This window comes from Gastrolobium bilobum, unplaced genomic scaffold, assembly GCF_033153095.1.
Source record: "Gastrolobium bilobum isolate Gb01-03AN ecotype WA unplaced genomic scaffold, APGP_CSIRO_Gbil_v1 utg11781, whole genome shotgun sequence".
In the NCBI taxonomy this organism is placed as follows: domain Eukaryota; kingdom Viridiplantae; phylum Streptophyta; class Magnoliopsida; order Fabales; family Fabaceae; genus Gastrolobium; species Gastrolobium bilobum.
The window spans coordinates 56,321-80,085 of NW_026895233.1; the positions used below are offsets into that span (position 1 = coordinate 56,321).

The 23,765-nt window shown below is 32.0% G+C and overlaps 2 protein-coding genes across 2 annotated transcripts; both read right to left on the reverse strand.

Moving 5' to 3' along the window:
* Nucleotides 1-2,108: 2,108 nt before the first annotated feature.
* On the reverse strand, nucleotides 2,109-5,994 carry LOC133301088 (receptor-like cytosolic serine/threonine-protein kinase RBK1). The gene is made up of 7 exons (XM_061500689.1): nucleotides 5,734-5,994; nucleotides 3,615-3,872; nucleotides 3,358-3,509; nucleotides 3,177-3,286; nucleotides 2,944-3,082; nucleotides 2,617-2,766; nucleotides 2,109-2,513 (listed from the first exon to the last, which is right to left on the reverse strand). The coding sequence occupies exons 1-7, from the start codon at nucleotides 5,963-5,965 to the stop codon at nucleotides 2,355-2,357; spliced, it is 1,200 nt and encodes a 399-aa protein (XP_061356673.1). The 5' UTR covers nucleotides 5,966-5,994; the 3' UTR covers nucleotides 2,109-2,354.
* Nucleotides 5,995-15,501: 9,507 nt separating this feature from the next.
* Nucleotides 15,502-18,600, reverse strand: LOC133301064 (7-deoxyloganetic acid glucosyltransferase-like). Its single transcript, XM_061500656.1, has 3 exons — nucleotides 17,974-18,600; nucleotides 16,351-16,943; nucleotides 15,502-16,073 (listed from the first exon to the last, which is right to left on the reverse strand). Exons 1-3 carry the CDS (start codon nucleotides 18,587-18,589, stop codon nucleotides 15,711-15,713), a joined length of 1,572 nt encoding a protein of 523 aa, XP_061356640.1. The 5' UTR covers nucleotides 18,590-18,600; the 3' UTR covers nucleotides 15,502-15,710.
* Nucleotides 18,601-23,765: the final 5,165 nt, after the last annotated feature.

The window sequence follows — 23,765 nt, forward strand, 5'->3', positions numbered from 1 at the left end:
TTAATGACTGAATAATCTAATTATCAGCACTATGTTGAATATGACTTTTTTTTTCAAGAACATTTTGATGTCTGGAGAAAATTGAAATTTATTGCGTTATAATCTTCAACAAAATATGGATTATATAGGTCAACTTTTCTACTGGAAGCTATTCGTGATATGTAAGTAAAACTGAAAATAAGATGAGAATTAAAATAAAGGGAAATAGGCTATTAGACATGGATCAAGTAATTGGAGTAGAGAGAGATTAGGATGAAGATAGGACTGTTAAAACGTGTGTGCTGACCATATTAATATACTTAGTTATGCCATATTATTATTAAAAGTTAACATATTTTTTCCACGTTTCTAGGGTTTCTCTTTCGAGAATAAAAAAAAGTTTTTCAAAAAATTGCCTGAACTGCTAATTGACACGGCTTTCCATTCAACAGTGGGAGAACATAATCCCTAAGCTTTACTTTCATTTATTTTTTTTTATTTTTTTTAGAAAAGAAATTTTTCATGCCTTTGCAAATTGTACGGGGAAATATGAAATACGAGAGAAATATTTCAAATAAACACAGAAAGAAATTAGAGTATGTTGACTCTGACGAGTCAGTTTATTTATTTATTTTTATCATCTATGTTATCCTACATTATTATAAAAAAATTAGTTCAATAATTTTTACTATTTTCTAAAACATTTTTATTTGAGATTATTAAAAAATATTTCTTACGTTATTAATATATTGCTATATTATTGTTACATAAATTTCAACACAATGTAAGCAACCATAACTATTAAAAAAAAAAGTAACTATAGAAGTTTCACTTTTTGTCATAAAAAAAATCTTAAGTTCATTATCTTAATTACATAGGCCCCTATGTATCCCCATTCTTATTTTTTAGGAATTTTTTTATTTAATTTAACGTATCACATTTTGGAATCAATTTATATTCAGTTTCAATATTTTTTAGAATATAATCTATGACGAGCGCTTTTCTAACATGAAGTCAACATCTTGTGCGATATCTCAACTTATCTTAATAAAATTAAAACCTCACAAAATTTTAATCTTGGTTTCCCTCTCTCCCTTGAAATGAGGATATGCATATGTATAAAGAAATTCCATAATTTTAAATATTATACTCCTTACCTTTGCATGTTTTCCATTAGTATTATTCAAATTGAGAATAAAATCATAAGTTTTATGCTATATTGTGTTTGAATAGCATTTTCATTTTTTGTTAGTACTACTAATTTTAAATGAAAAATAATGCTTAAGAGTAAAGTTGGATATCATTACTACCACACCTTTATTTTAATTTTTATTGCTGGGGGCAGTAGAGGGTGTTGGCAACTTGGCGTAGCCCCATAGGTACACCTTTCATTTGCCATGAGCAGTGTGTCGCAAGTCGAAGCATTTATCTGGTTTTAGAGGTTTGGGCTTACTATTTTTTTGTCCACGAGGCTTAAAATCAAAGGCCTAATAGGACTCCACTCTGAAATTTTCGAACTCTGTTGGCCATGGACGGTTAAAACAAATAGAAACAGTAACTTCATGGGCTCAAGTGGTCCAAATCTGCTTACCACAGAACATAGAACCTCTAAGAGTTAGGAGGAGTATAAAGACCCAATTTAAAAAAGAAAAAGTGTATTTTGAAGGACATAAAGTTGTGTCATTCTAAGAAAGAGAAAGAGATAAATCATATGAGAGAGAATGGGTGAAAAAAAAATTAAATGTGTAAGGTGTGTCGTTTAAAATGACAAACATTTTCCCCGTTTAATAATGTATTAATTTTAAAGGAAATTTTGCCTTTGAGGCAGAAAACATTTATCTGTCATTGAGAGAGAAATATTTTATATTTTATATGGACATTTCACATTTTAAACGACATTTCACATTAAAAACTAAAAAGATTATGGTACACAAATTTTTCTTCATATTTTATATGAACATAATTTTTACTATATAGTGTATCAAACTTTATCCCCTTTTTTTTGCTTTCAATCTCCTTTCATAATTACAAATCAAACAGAGATGGAAACGAAGCGCATTTGATTGAGACTGTTTAAGTTGGATGAACTTGTTTGAATGGGGTAGAGTCAAAAAGCTACATAACACTCTGGCGCATCATTTCTACATTACATTGTTGCTTGAGAAATAGTTGTTCTCGGGCCTCAATACCCAAAGCTAAAACTATGATTTGCTTCTTGACTGATGCTCCCTACAAGTTCTTCCTATATTACAGCCTACTAAGCTTGAAGAAAACACACACTGCAACAAAGATCATTCCATAGCCTTCAATAGATATACATGGGGAAAACAAGAAATCCCACAATGCAGTAGACAGCAAGCATGACTAACCATGGATCACTCCAGGATTAGTTGCCTATGGCGGTTCAGGTCCTTCAAGTAATTAGAGCATGTATAATCTTCCAAGTCACATGCCTCTAACATGAGAGATTTTGGTGCAACTGAAATTTGCTTGGGGTCTATAGTTGCCTCTTCACCCTTTAGTAGCGGCACAACCTATTTGTTATCAAAGAAACAAGTCATGTTCTAGCATCCAAAGGTGAAACAATGTTTGGATTAAACAAAACTGAAAGAAAGGGTGTTATAATCATTTTCTTGCCTGATTCATGTATGGTCGCTTGGAGGATGCATGGTGGACACACATGGAAGCTATCATCATGGCACGCCTCATTTCAGTAGGATCATATTCCCCTTCTAATCTGGGGTCTGCTATTTCCTTTACATTGTTTGCATCCAGCAGTGGCTTGGCCTGACAAAAGTAGATCATGGTCATCTTTTTGTCTTACTCAAATTAATAGTATGAAAACTTCAGCAGAACTTTGGAATCTATAATGTATAATTCATTGGTTAAGCCTATTACACTCACCTAAATGGAAAATTCATTTTGGATATTCCATGATATATAAGGGGGATTATGAAGACTTACCCATATCACAAGACTTTGCTTGCTATTTGAATCAACTGCACGACGACCTGTTATGAGTTCCAATAACAAAACCCCAAATGCGAATACATCAGTCTTCTCGTCCACAAGTCCATGCATAAAGTACTCCGGAGCCAAATACCTGCCAGCCAGCCATTGATGCATCCCAGTGTTTTAGAAAATGAAGTTAGAATAAGAATAAAATACGTAAGAGCCATTGTGGCTGCAATACTAACCCAAATGTGCCTTCTATTGGGAAGACAACATGGTGGATCCACTTATTTGGGAGCCACTTGGCCAGTCCAAAATCTGAAATCTGAAGTTCATAACAGAACGAATTATTTTCCTTGCCTTGTATGGTAAGAAAGAATCTAAAATGAAATTCATAATTTATATAATAAGCTGCTAAAATCATACCTCAGCTTCATAGTTTTGGCCGAGTAATATGTTGGAGGCTTTGATGTCCCTGTGAATGATTCTTTTTGGGCAATCTTGATGGAGATACTGCAATCCCTCTGCTACCCCAATAGCTACCTTGAACCTTATCTTCCAACACAAGCATTCAGAACCTGACATGTTGAACATCTCTTTGTTAGTCATAGAAAAATAGAAGAAGTGCAAGAATAGAAAGAAGACATGAATGTAGAAAGTAAGAAATGGATGGAGCACCATACCAAAAAGCAAAGAAGCAAGGCTGCCATGTGAAGCAAATTCTAGGACAAAGTAGAGGCCATGATCGATCCCAAACCCAACAAGGCGTGATGCATTTGGGTGGTTTATGTGTGCAATAATCCCAAGCTCTGTCAAGAAATCACAAGCTCTGTCCCCTGCATCCTTTTCGTTCTTCATTAACCTCTTTATTGCTACAACTTGACCATCGGATAAGTATCCTTTGTATACTTCAGCATGACCACCTTTCCCAACCAAGTTCTCTATGGAACCACAAATACCAACATTAAAACAAATGAAAAGTCTTGTTTTGGAATAATTGTTATTGATCTTATTAGTAGGTGTAGCTTCTAAATTCCGGCACATAATTAAAGATCAAAAGATTTATTCAATTTACTTTAATAGGACCAAAAGGACAATCTCAAAGGCTCACCAACATTCCCATGGAATTTTGACTTTGACTTAGAAGCATAATTTGGCAACTAACTGCATTTAAGTTGAATGGCTCAAATAAAAATTAACTCTAATGCTGAAACGTTATTCGACTGGCTCTTTATTCAAACTATTTGTCAACGGATTTTCGTTGAAATTATTTCAAACATTGACTAATAGTCGAGATTTTAGAAAATAAATATAAAGCATACTGGAAAATTAGTCAAAAATAAAGGCTAAAAATTTAATACACTTGTTGCTATTTAGTCTAGTGGAATGCTGCTTCACAACTATTATGCTACATGTAAATTTTATTTTTGTAAAAGTAGCGTGATATATACATATATTTAAATAGAACAAGATCAAAAGTGAATAACTTTGTGCACACTAATCATAAATTGTGTCAAGTAGCTTTTATTTATTTATTTATGATTTGGGATATTCCGGGTCAAATCTTATTAGTTTGAATGAATAACTACCACAAGGATTGAAAGCAACATACAGACAAAATTCATCATATATATATTGATTACTACGGCTACTGACTAAATAACTCAACCCCAGTGCCTGTAATGTGAATAGTGTCCAACAAATGACATTCACCAACCATTTTTGACACCATCAATAAACTTCTTTGGGAAGATGTGAGGGGCCAACTAAGCCATACCGTTGATAAATTCAAAATAACCAATTTATTAGTTTGGCACATGCTTAAGCTATTTGATGAAAATCAACTAAGGAGTGTTCTTTCCTTACTAGTAGATTATTCACACTGATATTCCTCTTTTCAAAGGACACACTGCCCAAGCCCAAAGGCTAATATTGTCGGATGGTGTTGGTAAACCAAAAGCAAAAACAAACTGCACGCCTAAGCATTTTTAGGGAGAAGCTTTCTAAAAGTGATTTTGTATCTACTTTTAAGTATTAATAAATTTAAATGAAGAGCTATTTTAAATTGAATTAAAAATAAATACATCCCAATTAATTGTGCAGTGTAAATACAAACTAGTGAAGTAGGCTTGCCCTTATATTTAAGGTGACAGACTTTAGCACCAAGCAGGCACTGGCAAACAGCACAGGCCTGCTCCAAAACCTAAAGAGTGTAAGAGGGCCCCATCATAATTATTTGTCCTTTTCTGTCGACAGGAAGAAACAGGAGCCCTATCCTTTGGTCAAAAAGGTCGTCTACTCTACAGTTTGCTCCCTTTCCAAGAAAAAAATGTTTGGCAATAACCAACTTCCAAGCAGTTGACTTAATCAACCTTTTTCCAAATTAATTGAAATCTAAACTGATTTTTTCCTAGATTTGCAAACTGCAAAATTTAATTTAGAAAACTTTCTTAGAAATATTAAGATAAACTCTTTTACCATTTATGAAAGGTTTTACAATGAAAACAATATGTTATAATTATATCTAATAACACGAGAATCTATAAAAAGATTTTGGAAGACGAAGTTATCATTCCCCATTTTATATCTTAGCGTAGAAAAACAAATAAGATTCATACTATTGTCCAATGCTGAGGAATATACTGTAGTAATAAGAATGTTTTTCTTCTGCTAATCGTGAACGGTGAAAACCATATAATTAACAAAATTTATATCTACCACAGAAAATAGATTGAAATTATTCACCAAATAAAAAGAGAACAAAAAAACAGAGGAGGTAGAAGATAGAAAGTAAATTGATACCAGAACTGAAATCACGAGTTGCAGCTGCGAGCTCTGCGTAATCGAAGTTCCTCCAAGAGGGTTTCGTAGCAATAGCTCCAATATCAATACTATCTTCCGCACTCCGAATACGAGCCAACTTCTTTGTCAACCCTTTCTTAGATACTTCATGTGTCGTTGAAAGCAGAGGAATGCTTGTTAATTTTCGCACAGACTTGAACTTGAAAACGTCAATCATTGACTTCCATTGCATAACGTGACTTTCTCCGCCAACTGCTCTTTCCGCCGTCTCTGCCGGATTCTTCTCCGGCGAAAACGAGCTAAAACTGCTGCTTCCACTGTTATCGGACTCTGTCCCCGAAACAGGGGCTTCTAGTATCCCTCTCGGAGATCCCTCATCGTCGCTCGAAATTTCTTTTCCGTGATTACCCATTGATGCAATTTCTGGGTTTTACCTCCCTCTCTCTCTCTCTCCCTGTTTTTTTTTTGCCCCTTCTTCTACACTCTATGAACAAACAATAAACACCGCAAGTTGCAGAGGAAACAGGGAAAAGAAAAGAAATTAAAAAAAATTCTCTTTTTTCTGCCAAAAAAAAAAAAAAATGTTGTAAATATAAATTAAAAAATAAACAATCTAAAATCAAAGTGCTTTTCTGGTAAAACTTTTATCTATTGTTACCAGAAACAGAGGAAGTTATTCAAAACACAGGGTGGCCTTATGCAGGGTAATGAAAGCTAACCTTAAACTGTTATGGTGGGAGGGTTCATTCGAGAGATTCGAAACCCAAAAAGCTCGTGCCCCCACACCTAAAATCTAGAGAAGGACTATTAACGTAACAGGTGAAAAAAATCCTTCTTTACATTTGGTGAGGGCTTGAGACACACAGAGAAAGAGAAAGAGAAAGAGAAAGAGAAAGAGGGATGAAAGTGGGTTCTGAATGAAACCAAAAGGGATAACAGAGAAGAAGGCTTCTAAATTGGTATAAATGTCTTTGAACGGTGCTTATTCTTGGGAACAGAGGAGCATGCAAAATCCAGCTTTGAGTGTGAGCCTTGGAATATTTGCTATATTTATACACGTCTGTTTTTTCTTTTCTTTTCTCTTCTTCTTTTTTTATTATTTGTTTGATTTTGAGCTTTTTAAATTGGTTTCTTTATCTATTTTCTTGGATTTGGAGCTTAGGGTTTATTTCGATGTTTATGTTGAGTAATAATCTTTAAAATTGAACTTGAAACAATAATTTTATTTAAATGATAATGAAGAATTATATTTAAAGTCTAAATATGGATATATTTTGTAAAAATTTATATAATTTTTACACTAAATTTAATTTAATTTACCGAAAATATAAAAAAATTTTTTTTTTCTTAAAACTAGTTTTTCTTATGGTCAAATTTATTCTTAAAACTAAAAATTTAAAACAGACTGTGAATATTTATTTGTCCTGCAAAACGTACTGGGACACAATTATTATAAGGATGACAAAGAAAATAAAAAGTTTTTATTAGTAATGAAGTGCTGCTCGTGACTTTTGCCGTAACTAACGCACAAAAGCACCAGTGAAGTGGGAACATGCGTAGCAAAAGTTTTCGTGAAAAGAAAAAAAAAAATGTTTGATAATCCAAAATATTTCTATATTTAAATAGAGATGTATTTAAAAATATATATTTATTATTATATAATGTTTATTTAATGTTGCTACTTGCTAATATATTTTATTATTATTCAATAGGATTCGTTTCTCTGCAGTTAATGCAGATAAATTATCTACATTAAGTCCAAAATAATATTATTTTGAAACAGAAATTAAAATATTTTTATAATTTTAATTTATTTCAGGGTTATAATAATCTTTATAATTAAATTTTTTAATATTTCAATATCAATACAATATCGTTTTGCAAGTAAATTTAGATAAATATCTGCATGCAGAAATATTTTTTCTGTATGCAATAAAGTTAAAACCATTCTTTCACTAACCATTACATATGTTATACAGTGAATGGATATATCATTTTATGACTCAATATACATCTATTTCATATATTAAATAAAAAATAAACATATTTAGGGATATGTTAATTAATTAATAACCGAGTCTCGAAGAGACGCATCTTTCAGCACTAAATAGATATGTCTTTTCAAATTTCAATAACAAACATACTTATTTATTTAACAAATGATAACTTTGCATAATGAAAGGGCAAATTAAACTCTGGTTATCTTGCATATTCAAAGGATATGTTAATTAATTAATATCCAACTCTTGAAGAGACGCATCTTGCTGAACTAAAAAGATATCTCACCAAATTATAGTAGCTCAGTTGGCGCATATGAACTGAACAGGTAAAGGTAAAAACGCGTGTTTATTTCTTTTTAGTATTATTTTTGGGAGAGATTTGAAACCTTAATTCTGGATCCGCTCTAAACAGAATTGTCTCCCAAGAAAAAATACTCGTGGTTTATAAAAAAAAATATGCTTTTTCAATAACAAATATACTATTTATTTAACAAATGTTTGTGTTCCATGTTAAAAAGGCAAATTAAACTCTGAATCACCAAAAGAAAAACACCCACAGACACCAATTTTAATTCTAACTAAATATTCTGTTTCGGCGGTCTTCGTTAAAGATTTGAAGGGAAAATCAAGATCTATTCATTAATATCCAAATTGGTGTAATTTTTTTTTTTTAAGAAAAATAGAACTTGTCTTAGATGAGTTCAACATCAAGTTGCATATGTTGTCCGGTTTATGCTTCATCAAAGTTGCAGCAGGTACCCATAACTTAGACCATTGCGCTGCTCAGTTCACCTTGTTTGTTTCTTCATTAAACTTGGGAAACGTGTCATGCTCTTCATCATCTGTGCTTGGATTAGGAATTGAGGATCACCCAATATAGCAGTTTCATCTTCTGGGTCACTTAAAAAAACCATGTTCCTTCCCCTTCCTGTTGTTATCTGATTCAAGTTCCTTCCCTTCTCTCTTTTACCTGCATCACTGTATTCAAATAAAACCTTGGTCCTCTGCACCCTAAACTAAATGTTATTTCATTTAACATTGCAATCAATTTTAGCAGTATCCTAAAATTCGGACTTTCTATTGTAATCAAATTATCGCAAATGTAATCGTCGCACTGACTTTAATCTTGTATATATAAGAGTAGGATGATTAATTATACGTGTATGTTGCATATTCAACCTTAACCATTATCCTATTTATATCTGATAATCCTAATTTATGTGGGCATATCATCTTCTGATCTTATTTTAAAAAGGTAGTGTGCAATTTGTGGCAAAAAAAAAAAGAAACCATCTTATGGTTTTGCCTTGACTCACTTATACTCCTATGCTTTTTTTAATCACTTACCACATATAATTTTTCCATCCAAACCCATATTTAACATCATTATAAATTAAATTAATATGTCTATTTTACTCTTTTTAAGATAAGAAATAGGCTGTCGACCAAAACAATAAAAATTAAATATGTCTAAATAAAAAAGAAGAAAATAGATTGAGGACAAAAAAAAATGGGTTTTAGAATTCTCATTTAACATGAGAATTGTAATTTTCCTACACACCCTTCGATTTCCGTTCTGACATGGGTCCTACATATAATTTTTTCTAACACATGGGTCTCACATGCTTTTTATCTCTACAACATGAGATTTCAATTCTCCTTCAACATGAAAATTATAAAAACCAAAAAAAATATGACTAAATATTTTGGAAACTTCCCATCAATGTTATTAAACTCGGACCGGTGATCGACCCGATCGGGGTACCGGGTCAGTGGGTCACTGATTCAATCATTGGGTCACTGGTTCAACCGCATGAATCGAATATGTATATAAATTTATATTTTATACTTAATTATATAATATATACTTTAAATAGTGCAAGAGAACCAATAAACATATATAGCTTAGTGGTAAACACTCTAATTTATATCTTCACAACAAAGGTTCGATTCCCACTATATGTAATTTTTAAATAATTTTATTAAATGATATGTTATATATATTAAATGGTGCATATTAACCAACAAACTAACTCAGCCTAGTGGTAAGCTTTCAATATTGAAATTATTTTTTCCAAAACCGGTTTGAGCAATAAAACTGATTCGACAGTTAATACCTGAACACTGCTTCCAATTGTAACAAAAAAAAACTAAAAGTAAAAAAACGAAAAATAGTCTAAATAAAAAATAAACTGAAGACAAAAAAGGAATAGAAGAAAAAATAAGATCAAATATGTTAAAAATTTACAACACTGAGTTCTTTTCCCTTTTATTTTATTTTTTTGTCGTATTTTTTTTTCATTTCTTTTAATAGTGATAGAAAAGATTAAAAGTGAAAAAGAAAAAGAAAAAAATAGACTGAGCACAAAAAGAAGAAGAAAAATTAGTGATTTTTTTCTTCTAATTTTTTTTGTTTATTTTTTTTATCTTTAATATATTTTCTTTTCTTTTTATTTAGATTTTTTATTTATTTTACTTTTAATCTTTTGTGTAAGTGTTGTAAGTTTTAATATTTTTTGTCGTACATTTTCCTTTTTTTGTCATAAGTATATTCTTTTTTCCTAAAAAAGATAAAAGAAACAGATTAGTTAAATTTGGGGTTTTGACCTAAGAAATTCAAAATTTAAAAAAATTCACCTGTTTAGTTCGTTGACCAAACGTTTCACCGGACTAATGCAGGAAGACGCGTTTCATGTGGTTACGCGTTTAGTCTGTTGAGATATATAGTCCCAACTAATGTGGAGTTTATAAGGTCTTGGGCACTCCCACCCTTTGAGCTAGCTTTTAGGGAAGTGTATCCCAAGGTTCTTTACATGGTATCAGAGCTTCGCCGCCCCCCACTTTCTCTTGTGGCGTTTCTTAGCACAGGTAGGCTGGGCCTGTTGCATTGTCCACTCTTCAAGCCCAATGGGCTCTCGTGTGAGGGGGCGTGTTGAGATATATAGTCCCAACTAATGTGGAGTTTATAAGGTCTTGGGCACTCCCACCTTTTGAGCTAGCTTTTGGGGTGGTGTATCCCAAGGTTCTTTACATAGTCGCGCATCTGACATATGCGTGTTTCTGACAAATCTGAACACGTATGTACCAGGTACGTGTCTAAACATGTATGTACCAGGTACGCGTTTCTGAATGTGACGCGACTATGCCACGAAATACGTGCTTGAATATGACGCATCTTGGTATTGCGCTTGTCAGACTTGTCAGAAACACGCACATGGTACAGACGTGTTCAGATTTTTCAGAAACGCGCATGTGTCAGGTGCGCGACTAAACGCGTAACCACCTGAAACGCCTCTTCCTGCATTAGTCCGGTAAAACGATTGGTCAACGAACTAAACAAGTTGATTTTTTTGAAATTTGCATTTTTTTGATCAAAAACCCGTTAAATTTCTAACGGTATTAAGAATGAATTTGAATGAAAAAAATATAAGGATAGTGATTAGAAAAAGAAGGTTAAAAATATAAGTGATTCAAAATAAAATTACAGGGAGGTTTTTGAACTTAAAAAAAAATCTTAATACCTTTTATATACTTCATTGTATTGTATATAATAATGCACGCATGTTGTGAGAAATCAAAGGAAGCAATAGAATGCAGTTATTTTTTTAAATAGATAAATAGGAGACAAAGCAGATAATTAGGTCTTGACATTTACCAATTTATTGGTGTGTGTTTTTTTAGCAAGGAAAAGGTGATTAAGAGCAAATAGCTAGGGACATATGTCCTCAGGGTCAGGGACAGTGAGTACTCCTTTCAAATTTTTATTCTGCAAGTGGTGTAGGACACCAATAGTTGAGTCTGCTTCCCTTGTGCTTGTAGTGTTGGCTACCAGCATCATTGTAATTGGGCAGGTGAAGGGACCTCCATGTGTTTGTTATATTTTTACATTAGCCAGTTCGAAATATAAATTAGCAAATTTGAGTGAGTTCCAACCTTGGTAGCTCAACTTATCACCCCTATTTTATATTAGGCAAAAATGAAAATTAACTGACTCGATCGTCCAGTGCACTAAGTTCTTCTAGGAAAATATAGTTATAATATTTACTATAACTGTATTCTCGCGGGAGAGCTTAGTGTACTAGACCAAATTTTATATCCAGTCACTGTACACTCACTAAACTCTTTATATTATTATTCTTGTTGCCTTTAAAATGGCTCAAAATGAACTGCATATTTGCTATGTTATTAGTCTGAGAAATAATTCTTGAATATCATTTAATGCACATAAAAATGCATGAAAATATTTGTAATAAACATTAAATGAATTATGTTAATTTTGAAGTGATTGGGATATTAAAGTGGGGATATTAAATCATCATCTTTGCTAAGTATAAAGAATGTTACTTTAATAATTTTATATTAAATTCCTCTAACGCATTCTTTTATTTTATTTTTTATTGGGCTTAAAATATAGATGATGCAAATATCCATTTAAATACAATAGCTCATGGGGTTTAAAGAATAAATTGTACATAAATCCACCTACTTGTGCTAAAAAAATTTATAATTAAATATTTATTAGAAGAATGAGAGATGATGATAAATAAATTTATAATCGAATTCGTGATCATTGAGATACCATATTAAATAAATTTCTCAACAAAAATTTAAATGAATTACATTAATTTTGAAGTGAGTAAGTATAACCCAAATAAATGTTCAAAATAATAATAATAATAATCAAATGAAAAGTACGAATCACTTAATTTCAGACCAGGTAAAGGTTTTCTGTCACCATACGAGTTACTTAAAGACTAGGATATTAGTTTCGCAACTCACTTTGCATGATGTTGCTGCAAAGCATTTCATGATTGCAGGTGGCAACTAATCATTCCAAAAAAAAGCAGAGTCAAAACATGCTAGATCAGTTTAACGCAAAACAAGCCATAAACAAGTTAGCTCGTTGACTAATCCTGTTTGACTCTGTTTTTACTTACAGGCAAGTCTATAATTTGTGTGAGGAGGAGAATAATAGGTAAACCGTAACTGTAAGCAAAAACGATGTGGTCAAATCTAATTTCCTTAAAATTGTCAATTAAAACAGTTAGATACAAATATAATCAATAATTAAGATCACAGTTTTTATTCTTATTTTGATGTAAATTGATTTTTCTTTATAACAAATAAGATCAAAGATTAAGGTTATGAATATAATTTAAACTCGTGTAAAATAATCTTGTCTATTTATATATGGGTAAAGAATTTCTCCCGTCAGTCAATGGAGATAAGTTATTTTCGGTGAGTCCAAAACGACATTGTTTTGAAGCAAAAATCAATGCGTTTTTATAATTATAATATATTGCAGAGTTATATTAGTCTTTATCATTATAATTTTTTAATCTTATAACCTCAAAACGATATTATTTTGAGGTCACTGAAGATAACTTTATCTCCAATGACTTGAGTTGAGAAATATTTTTCCCTTTATATATATTAAAAAATATAGTTCAAAGATCTTATTCATTTTTGACTCGTACGTTCTTTGTCTGGTTGAACTGCGGTCCCCCTCCTTGATATACACCCGCAAATCTCGCGCCAAAAAACAAAAGCATAAAGCTCAATACCAAAACCAGCATTGGAAAAAGATTAAGAGAGTTTTTCTAACTTTCCCAAGTACCAAAGAGAGAAAAAGAAAAAAAGAAAAAGAAAAATCAAGATATCATATCCACTGCCAATGTGTTATGTCACGTTAATTAATTAGTTATACCGCAAACTCAAAGTTAAGTATTATGATATTAGATATCTTTCCATAGGGTCACTGTCACACGCAAGAAAGAGCTTAAAGAGTGCAGCACTCTTGGTTAAGTGGGTGAACTAAACCCGTTAATGTGTTTTTTTTTAATTAGCAATTTACAAAGGCTTTAATCTAAAATCCCACCAAGTCACCCGCGTCACTTCAGTTAGGGAAGTGGGCTTAACTGAATTCCATCGACGTCTTTAAAGCACATGAGCCAATAAGAACCATAACGATTTGTTGGGACCCTCTCAATTTTTATAAAGGGTTTAAACAGAAATGCTACTTCAAACTGAACCAACGAAGATATCCAATTCTTCCCTCCAATGTTTCTTTCTAACACTGCCTAGTTTTTGACCGGTTTTGATAATCAAAGATTCAAAATTCAAGGTGGGGCACCAACTTAAAGGGATAGACATTGACAGAGACGACTCGGGTGGCGAAAGGATATACAAGATCTTTTAGGGGATGATCCCAAAGCGGGTTAGTTGTGCAACTTCTCAAATGGATTACAATGGATTTGTTCCCTCTTGATGATCTAGTGAGTTAGGCATCCACATAATAATTTAGTAACTGTTGAATAGAAAACAATATCAAAAACCCAAAATTGAAATTAGCTAGTTCACTACATGACATATGTCGCAGGTAATGTCTTTGGCATACATGTATGCGAGGGCTTTGGACACGTTAGTTAACCTCTATATGACCTTTTAAAAGTAAAGGATTGTAATTACTGAGATCTTAGGGGACTTTGCTACTTTGATTTTTTTATTTTTTATTTTCAAAGATCTTCAATAGAAATTAAAAAGTTTATTGAAAAGAAATTGGGTAAAAAAAGAGATCTTCTAAGACATCCGAACGAAATTAAAAACTTTAATTTACTAGGTTTCACACAAGAAAATCAATCGAGATTCTAATAAAAATGATTATCACGAAATCTTGTCATAGGTAAGAATATACCCGTATATAATAAATTGGGTTACTTATTCTTGAGAGTGAAATAATTTATATTTTTTATTTCTCCGCCAAACACGAATAAATCTTCATTGAAAATCACATTTTTTTATGTTTATTACTCCCAATTCAATTTAACTTTTCTATTTCTTTCTCTATATCTTTAATAAATAAAATATGCTTAAATAATTTTCAATTTTGCTTATTTAATTAATTATTTATGTGCTTAATCAAATGTAAAATTTCTATAGATAAACTTCTACAAATATTGATTGAATCAATAATTAGGTATTTTCAAGCATATATCTATATATACATAATAGTACAGTCTTTTAACTTCACTTATTTAAAGTTTCACATTCAATTTTTGAATAAATTATGTATATATTATTTATAACTTTAATTTTTTTATTTTAGTTTGTATTTTTAGTTTTGTTTCTAAATTAATTATTCATAATTATCTTATGATTCTAAATATTTTTATACCTTTTATTTATTTTTAAAAAAGTTACCTAAATTTAAATTTACTTGTGTGATGTATGAGCTAGTTGCTAGTTAATTTGTATTATTTACAGTTTTTTTAGGGGTGTGGTACAATGTGGTTGAATCCTTGTTTCCTTTCTAATTAGTAGGACTATATTGCCTTGACAGCTATTATCACTTTTACAACATAACTTATTCATAGTAAGAGATTTAGAAAAATATAAAAAAATAATGAAAAAAGGCGTACAAAACTTAGAGGGGAATAGTGATAATGCTGTTAATAAATCAAACCGAGGCAAATGAGCATTGAATTAATTTGTTGATCTGGTAAGTCTTTTTCTTAAAATGGAATGACCTCGTCTTCATGTAAAAACTTCTTTGAAAAGTGAAAAAAAAACAAGCAAATAAACATGATAATCCGGTAGGTCTTTTTTTCTTAAAATGGAATGACCTCGTCTTCATGTAAAGACTTTTTTGAAAAGTGAAAAAACAAGCAAATAAACATGATAATCCGGTAAGTCTTTTTTTCTTAAAATAGAATGACCTCATCTTCATGTAAAGACTTTTTGAAAAGTGAAAAAACAAGCAAATAAACATGATAATCTTCCCTATTCATTTTATTTTTTTTTGACTAGGGTGAGAAGAGGAGGGGGATTCAGAGTTGTAGACTTGTAGGGAATGAACATGATCCAACATCTTTACGAGGCACAAATTTAATCATTGAAATAAGGGCCAAGGCCCAAACTGAAGAAAGAAATGCAATGATACCCCAAATTATATTTGGGCCACGGCTACAAGAATGACAATCAATGATTTCCTTGGCTGGTTGAAATTTTTATGTAGTGAATCAAATCGTCGAAGCTGGAGTAAGAGGAACCACCTGGACTCACACTCTTGTGGGCTAACATAGACATTGCCTTAGCTGATATCAGAAACTCGTCCCTCCTATGGACCATGACATCATTCACCATTTTCTCCACAACATTCCTATCACACACATCCTTCATGTCCAACCCAAGTTTCCAAGCCTCACTCACAAACCTGCTGTTAATCTGCTGATCCGCAAAGTAAGGCCAGCAAATCATGGGTACCCCAGCCACCACACTCTCTATGGTTGAGTTCCACCCACTATGTGTCATAAAACCACCAATGGCCTTGTGTGCCAATACCTATTAGAGAAATATAATCAATTATTTACCAAACAATTTAAATCTTTATAGGTTGAATGGTGTTTTACATGATCCTATAATTACTTGGATATTTACTCTCATTTTAATAATAAATAATTAAATATTATGAAAATTTTGAATAAGGATAAACAATAGATATGTGTACTATTCATCTTTAGGGTGACAAGTCTAATATATTTTTGTGTAAGAGGTCCTCTATTAGATAAACATAAAATGATTAAGCTTTTATTTTGAAATAATATATATTTTATAATACCTCTTCTTGTGGGGCCCATTCCACCATGAACCCTCTATCCTTGGTCCCCTCCTCCACCTCCACTGGAATCTTGTCCTCACCCTCTTTTCCTGCCACCAAGTCAGGCCGCATCACCCACAGGAACCGTTTCTTGCTATTAACCAAACCGTGCCAAATCTCCATAAGCTCCATCCTTGTCACGAGCGTTACACTGCCGAAGCTGACATATATCACGGACCTCTCGGGCTGAGCGTCGAGCCACGCCATGCAGCTTCTGTCCACTTCAAAAAAATTGTTCTTAAATGAAGGATGAGGCAAGGAAGGTTTGGCTAGCGCTGCTGTTTTTCTCATGTTCAAATGGTGGTGGAGAGGGCCAATGGTGTAGAGTTTTGGGAAGTGAAGACGTATTTGGGAGAGTACAGGGCCTTCTAGGTCCTCGAATGTGTTGAGTATGAGTGCGTTTGCTCGAAGTGATTGTTGGGTCTGGAAGACCATGGAGTCCAGATGAATGTGCCCTTTCTTCTTTGGTCGGCAGAAACTTGGAAGATCTCTACACCGAAGCAAGTTTTCCATCCCAGGTGTACTCGTTATGATGCGATCCATGTCGTCATCCCCTTCAACATACGTCACATTCATATGTCACGTTATAATTTGCGTATATAAATACAGTTTTATGTTTGTTATGTTAGATGTCTTAACTTCAGTTTCTTACCCACGTAACAAAAAGGAGAAAGAAAGAAAAATAATAAAAGAGGGAAAAAAATAGACCTCACCCCTTTGATGTGTGTCTAGAAATGTAGAGTTAAGTTATGTAACTTAACAAGCATAAAACTCATATAAATATGGCTTTAATGAATATAAATAAGTTATCTATGTTCTCTCTCAAAACAACGTGATTTTGGGTTGAAAAATTAAAAAAATTATAATAAAAAAGACTATTATAATCCTGAAATAAATTATAACTACAAAAATACCTTGATTTTCACCTCAAAATGACGTCGTTTTGGGCTCGATATAAATAAGTTATCTACATTGACGGTAGAAAACGCAAACCCTATAAATATACTTAAATGAAACTTAATAATGAGGAAAGATCTATTTACAAATTTTTGTATACTCTTAAAAGTACATAGTATAACCTAGTGTACTTCTGAAAATACATAATGTAATTTATAAAAATTTGTAAAAAAAAATTTGTAAATATAACTCTTCTTTTAATAATTGTCACTGGGTATGTTTCTATTTTAAGAGAGTTAATTTAGTATGTAATACAGAGAATTAAAAATATTGTCCAATATGGTTGCTGCTCTCAATGTATCAAAATGGGTCAAACAACACAAAATGTTTAGAATAATCCCATGAGCAAAAAATAAAATTCTGTAAGTTCAATATAAATACTTGAAACAACAATTATAATTTCCGAGATTAAGTTAACCAGATATACGCAATTAATTCGAGAAATTAGGAAATATTTAAATAAATAAAAAAACAAAATTCTGATAAAACTCTTGAGTAATTAGTTTAATGTAATTCTCCCATTTTAACAGAAATTGGTATATCACTCCATGGAAAGCACACACATGAATAAAGATATGATGTAGATAATTAGAGAGCTAGATCAGATGAACCTGAGTGGATACATACCTTTAATGGGAAGTTCGTTACACTCAAAGAGCTTCGGAACACATAAATAAGCCCAAAAGCAGCAAGCACTGATGGTTCGAAAATGAATGAGTGGTATCCCAAGCTCACCAGCCAAGTCAGTGGTAAGGCTTCCGAACATACCATCCCCTATAAAACAACTGATCCTCGGTTTTGCAGGACTCTCAGATACCAAAATGTCTCTCAAGAGGGGCTTGGCATGCGAATTTATGGAAGTAATGACGTCACCTACTCTGTCTCCGAATCCGGGATGCTGCTGCAGGTCCTGTTCTTCGGTATAACAATCAGAGATGGTTTTGAATTGGAGTGTTGGATGGTAGCATGCTGAAAGAGCTTCAATATCACCAAAACGAATGAGACGGTGGTGGATATACTCAGTGTTGAGGAAGGTGACATGTAGATCATTAAGAACAAGAAGTTCAGCGAGCTTAAGCATGGAAATTATATGGCCCTGTGCTGGACAAGGAAAGATGAGCACATGTGCACCTGCTGCTGCTGCTGCTGTACATTTCTCTTTGACTTTCGTCTCGGCTTCCATTGCCTTAGATATTAATTTTCTCTTTTCATCAATCTTTTCTGCTCTAGCCTCTAGCATCATCGCCTTTGATATTGTGTTGTGGACTTGTGGCCCTGGCTGCTGGCGCGATACAATCAATAATGTGTCCAAATTAAGACACACGACAGTGTCCGATATTTTTTCTAGAAAGGCCCAGTGATGGATGACCGTACACGCATACAAAATAACCAAACAAAAAAAAAATGAACTGAAATATAAACTGAGATGCACTTTTTAAAATTTAGTTCATAAATCCAATTGATTTTTAAATAATCCGTTCATGAATTGAATTAATTTTTAAAAATTAGTTCAAGAATTGAAAAATCATTCATAAACTGGTTTTGTTTTCTTTTCTTTTTTCTCTCTTTTTTTTTAATTTTTATATTTTTCTTATTTATTTATTTAGTGGCTTCTTTTATTTTTAATTTATTTCTTTAATTTTTATATTTTTTTTCTTTTCAAAATAAGTTTGACTTCAATTTATTTTGAACAAAATCAAATTAATTTTAAACCAAGTTCAATTCTAATCTACACACACCCTAATAACTCATCGAACATAAATGAAGCCAGCGATTAGTACACATGCTTTCATGGTACGAAACTTATCATCGAACGATGTTTGGGGCAGGAAATGGGGGTTGGAGGGGTGGCCCACGGGTTTGGGACTTTTTTGACAGCTCTATTGAACATCATGCCTTTCCTTTTTATCGTGAATGAGAACTTCCCCCAATGTTTGACCTTTTTATCCTGTTAGCGTAAGTTGTTTTTAGAATGGTGTAACTTTTTGAAATAATTAATGAACTAGTGTGAATTTAACAAAATCGTAGTCGATAATCACGAGATACATTCTCAATTTAACTAAAATTGTAGGATTCCCCCAATTATATTTTTTATGTTTATTTATTTTTAACTTATTCTTCACAAACACGATTTCTTTATTACAATATTATATATAACTTATTTTTTATAAAAATTATGAATGACATTCGCGACTTAACTTTTTTCTTTTTTGAAATTTTAAAATAAATCATAAAGACATAAACAACATTTAAGAATATTTTTAAAAACATTATTATCAGCTACGACTTATTAATCATCTCCAGCAAATTGTCTACCCTTAGCATCCTAGCAAGCTCACAAGTCAAAAGCAATTTATAAAGGAAATATTATTTTAATATCTTATACAACACACACACACAAAATCTATTATAAAAAAAGAAAGAAAATAAATTATACAATACTACGTTGCATAAGTGTCAAATATATTATGCTTCTAATATTAAATATGGTTCAAATAATAATTAAAATAATTTAAAATATAGTATTAATTAAATAAAATATTAAAAAATAGTAAATTGTCAATAAATAGATAAAATCCTAATCTTTATTGTTGTTTCAGGTTGTTTCATACTAGAATAACAAATTACCAACATGATAAGGATGAGGAAGCAGTTGGCATCAGCTGAGTATCAAGAAAATACGAAATTAAATAAATATAAAAAAAAAATTGGTAATGCTCGCTCCACTTCTTGCTTATGCGAGTGAGTAAACGAAAAAGAAGAAAATGCTCGCTGAGCAGCTTGCTTCAGCGAGCTGGTCCAGACTCAGAAGCCCACATTTTCTCTTTAAATACAATGCGAGCAAAGCTGTGAAATAATTCTGGAATGCGGAGAAAAAAAGGAACTCAGAGACAAAGACGAAGGAAAGCACAAGTAACACTGGAACGGTGCGGAGGAGAAGGAAGAAATCAAATCTGCATCACTGATATTCACCATTAATCAAGTTTTATTATGAACCCTATTTCTTTTCCAGTATCTTTTAATTCTGTTTTTATAATTATGCATAGCTAAATTCCTTAAGTAGTTAGGGCGAGACGGAACCAATAGGTTCTTGAACGCTGTTTGCTTTTATTAGGATTTATATTCTTGATTTAAATTATGCAATCAATCTGCAATTTATTCCTAATCTTATTTATGATCTGGCCAATCTTGAATGAGCATTAGAGTCGTGCATGACAATAGGGATGTTGGTGTATCGATTCCGATTGGTTGATTGCTGGATTTTGTATGATTTAGGGATAGACTTATGAATTCTATAACTGTAGGTTCTTGCATTAATGCTTATTTTATGAAAAAAATTCTAAGGGATTAGGCTTTGGATTAGAACAAAGGATTGGATTACCAAGGGATTGAGATTTAATCAATCATAGAAAGAGCTGTTAATAATTTGATCTTGAATGTAATCGTAAGTACAGGCAAACTCGTTAAGAAACCATTGGGGAAGTTGAATCCTAGCTACGCCTTTTTATTTAAAACTCAAAACCAATTTCTAGCATTCTAAATTTTGAATTTAATTTCTTGAATATTAAAAACTAAAAATAAGTTTACAAATTCTGTTTTTAATTTAATTACAATATTCTCAAGAAATCCTTTTATTCGATCCAACTTTAGTTAATTAGATAAATTATTGCTTGGTTATCAGTCCTCGTGGGATCGACAATTTTTCTTATCACTTTATTACTTGTACGATCGGTGCAATTGCCGAGTTCGCAACACATAAGGCCAAATAACATGTTATGCTAGTGGATATTCACACCATCCATTAAGAATTTTTTGTCCACTTTAACATGAAGGCCTCCTATGCATTATGGAATATGAAATATATATTTTGATGATGACAAAGGGTTTACAAAAAGTCTCAAATTGAAGATGGTGTGTGAAGATACAAGTGATTAGGTATTTTTAGAAATTATGTTACACACTATATTATATCATCTAGTATCTACCTAAGCTCCAATGCATATCATTGCATTAGATGCATTTAGTTGGATGCATTTCATATTACAAATTAAATAAATAAAAAATCTAAACAAAATAAAAATAAAAATAAAACAATTAAAAATCAGTTTGCTTTTAATATAAAAACTACTTTAAATAGCATTTTAATAAAGTTATCAGGTCACGTTGGTTTTCAGGTGACTTGAATGTAAAGTTGCTTTAAATAATAAATATAATAAGAAAAGGTAAAATAAAATAGCTTTACCAATTGAAAAAGCTATACGAAAGTTCACGTAGTGGGTTCTCTTAAGTAGATACTATGCAATATAAAAAGAAAGCAATACACAAAAAGGGAACACACTTTACCAATTCATACTTTCGTCTTCGTCTTCGTCAGTAACGCTCACATCATTTTTCTTGTTAACATTCATTTTGAAAGAAGAAGAAAAAAAAAAAGGAGAAGAAAAACACAGTGCTCATTTTCACTTGCTGATCGAGTCTTCATCATTCAATCATTCAAGAAACGCTGATTCTCTCTCCTTCTCACCTATCTGTGTTCATCATTTTCTTGGAGAAAAAATCTGGTTCATGTGAGAACAAATCATTTCATATTTGGGGATTTTTATGGTATACTCAAGAAACTCAAATCCTCTGTGAATCTTTGATTTAAAGCATTTAATCTGAAATTTCCAGATCTGTTATTTCATATGCTTTAGGGATTTTGAGTTGTTTAATCTGAATATTAAATTCTTGAGTTGTTCATTAGTATAAAAATTTACTGTTAAAATTTGGAATCTGATTTTTGCATCTTGATTTTTCTGTTTTGATTTTATGTGAATATCTTAGAAATCTTGATGCTCTTTGAGTAAGATTTGTGTTTCTAATTTTTGGGAAATATTGATTAAAAATATTAAATCTGAATTTATCTTTACATCTTGTTATACATTGTGTTAATTCAGATTTTTGTTTGAAATTTATTGTTTAGAAACCTAATCTTGAATTGTTCTAGAAATTTTATTGTTAGAATATTAAATCTGAATTTTCTGTTTTAATTGAAGTATATTGTGATTAAAATTCAGATTTCTTTTAGTTTATTATTAAAAGATTTATCTAGAACTAATTCTGAATTTTATGTGAAATTTTGAGATAAATTTCAAATCTGATTTTTCTGGTTATAATTGTGATATTCTTTTTAAATCAGATTTCTTGGTGTCCATTGATTAGAAAAATAATTGTGTAATATCCAAGCTCCTTTGTGCATTAATTTTAGAGATTTTAATACATATGTCATTGGATTAATTTTCTGCATATGGCATAAATTTGTGGAGCTTAGTTTGATATTACTGTGATATATTTGGTGTGATAGGACACTGTAATTTTGGTTTATTTCACTTGCTACAATTCTGAAAATTCTGTATTGATTGTTAAAGTGGAGTAGTTGTGTGCTGTAAATCTGTCCTAGGTGTGTGGGTGCAACCGTGAGGGTTGGCGACCTTGTGCTTGGCTTGAGAGTGTGTCTCAAGGCCTGGAGCCTCAAGAATCCACTAGGGAGAGTGGAGGTCTTGTGAGAGGAGTTGGTGAACTCCGTAGGTTCGGCTTGAGAGTATTCTCAGAGCTTGGAGCAGTGTAGGCACTAGGAAGATTTTTGATATCTTGTTTGATTGCATGTGTGACGCGTGTTTGTAAAACTGGTACACTTGTGATAAATAAAATATCTGCAGCTACTTCAGTCTGGACGTAGCACCCTACTTAGGCTTAGTGGGTGTGAACCAGGATATATCGTGTGTCCATTGTCTCTCTGATTTAATTTCTGAATATTTTGTTTAGAGACTGACAGTTACACTAGTTCTATTATAACTGCTGCGTTTATACTCTATAAATTGCTAAGGTACGCTTTCTATTACTACATTGTTCTTAGCATTGCGAAAAACTATTTTGGGCATATAGGGATTGAAGAAAAATTGTGTAATTGTTTACTGAATTCAAAAAGATTTTGAAAAAGTTGAGAACACCTATTCACCCCCCCTTCTAGGTGTTCCGTAAGCGTCCTGTGTAAGAAGCCACTTGCCCAACATAACAAACTACTCTTTCGAAAGAATCTTATGTCGACTCTTTCACCTAAAAGGGGTTATTTACCTCTTTAAGGCTTTAATATATCAATTTGATATTTGATTTCCAATATTTATCAATAGGGGTATTTAGTAGCATGGGGGACCCCAGCGACACTGAGAGTCGCCCCCACCCCCGGTGACACTCACGCGATTGTGCCAAGGGGCACAATCTCGTTAGTCTTGTTATCGTAAAACTTCGAAAAACCGTAACTTTTGACTCGGGTATCCAAATTACATAAAAAAAATTGATTTCATATAAATTTTCGAGATCTACCCAATGACACTTCATTTGACATGTTTTATCTTCCATAAATATAGTTCAAATTTGCA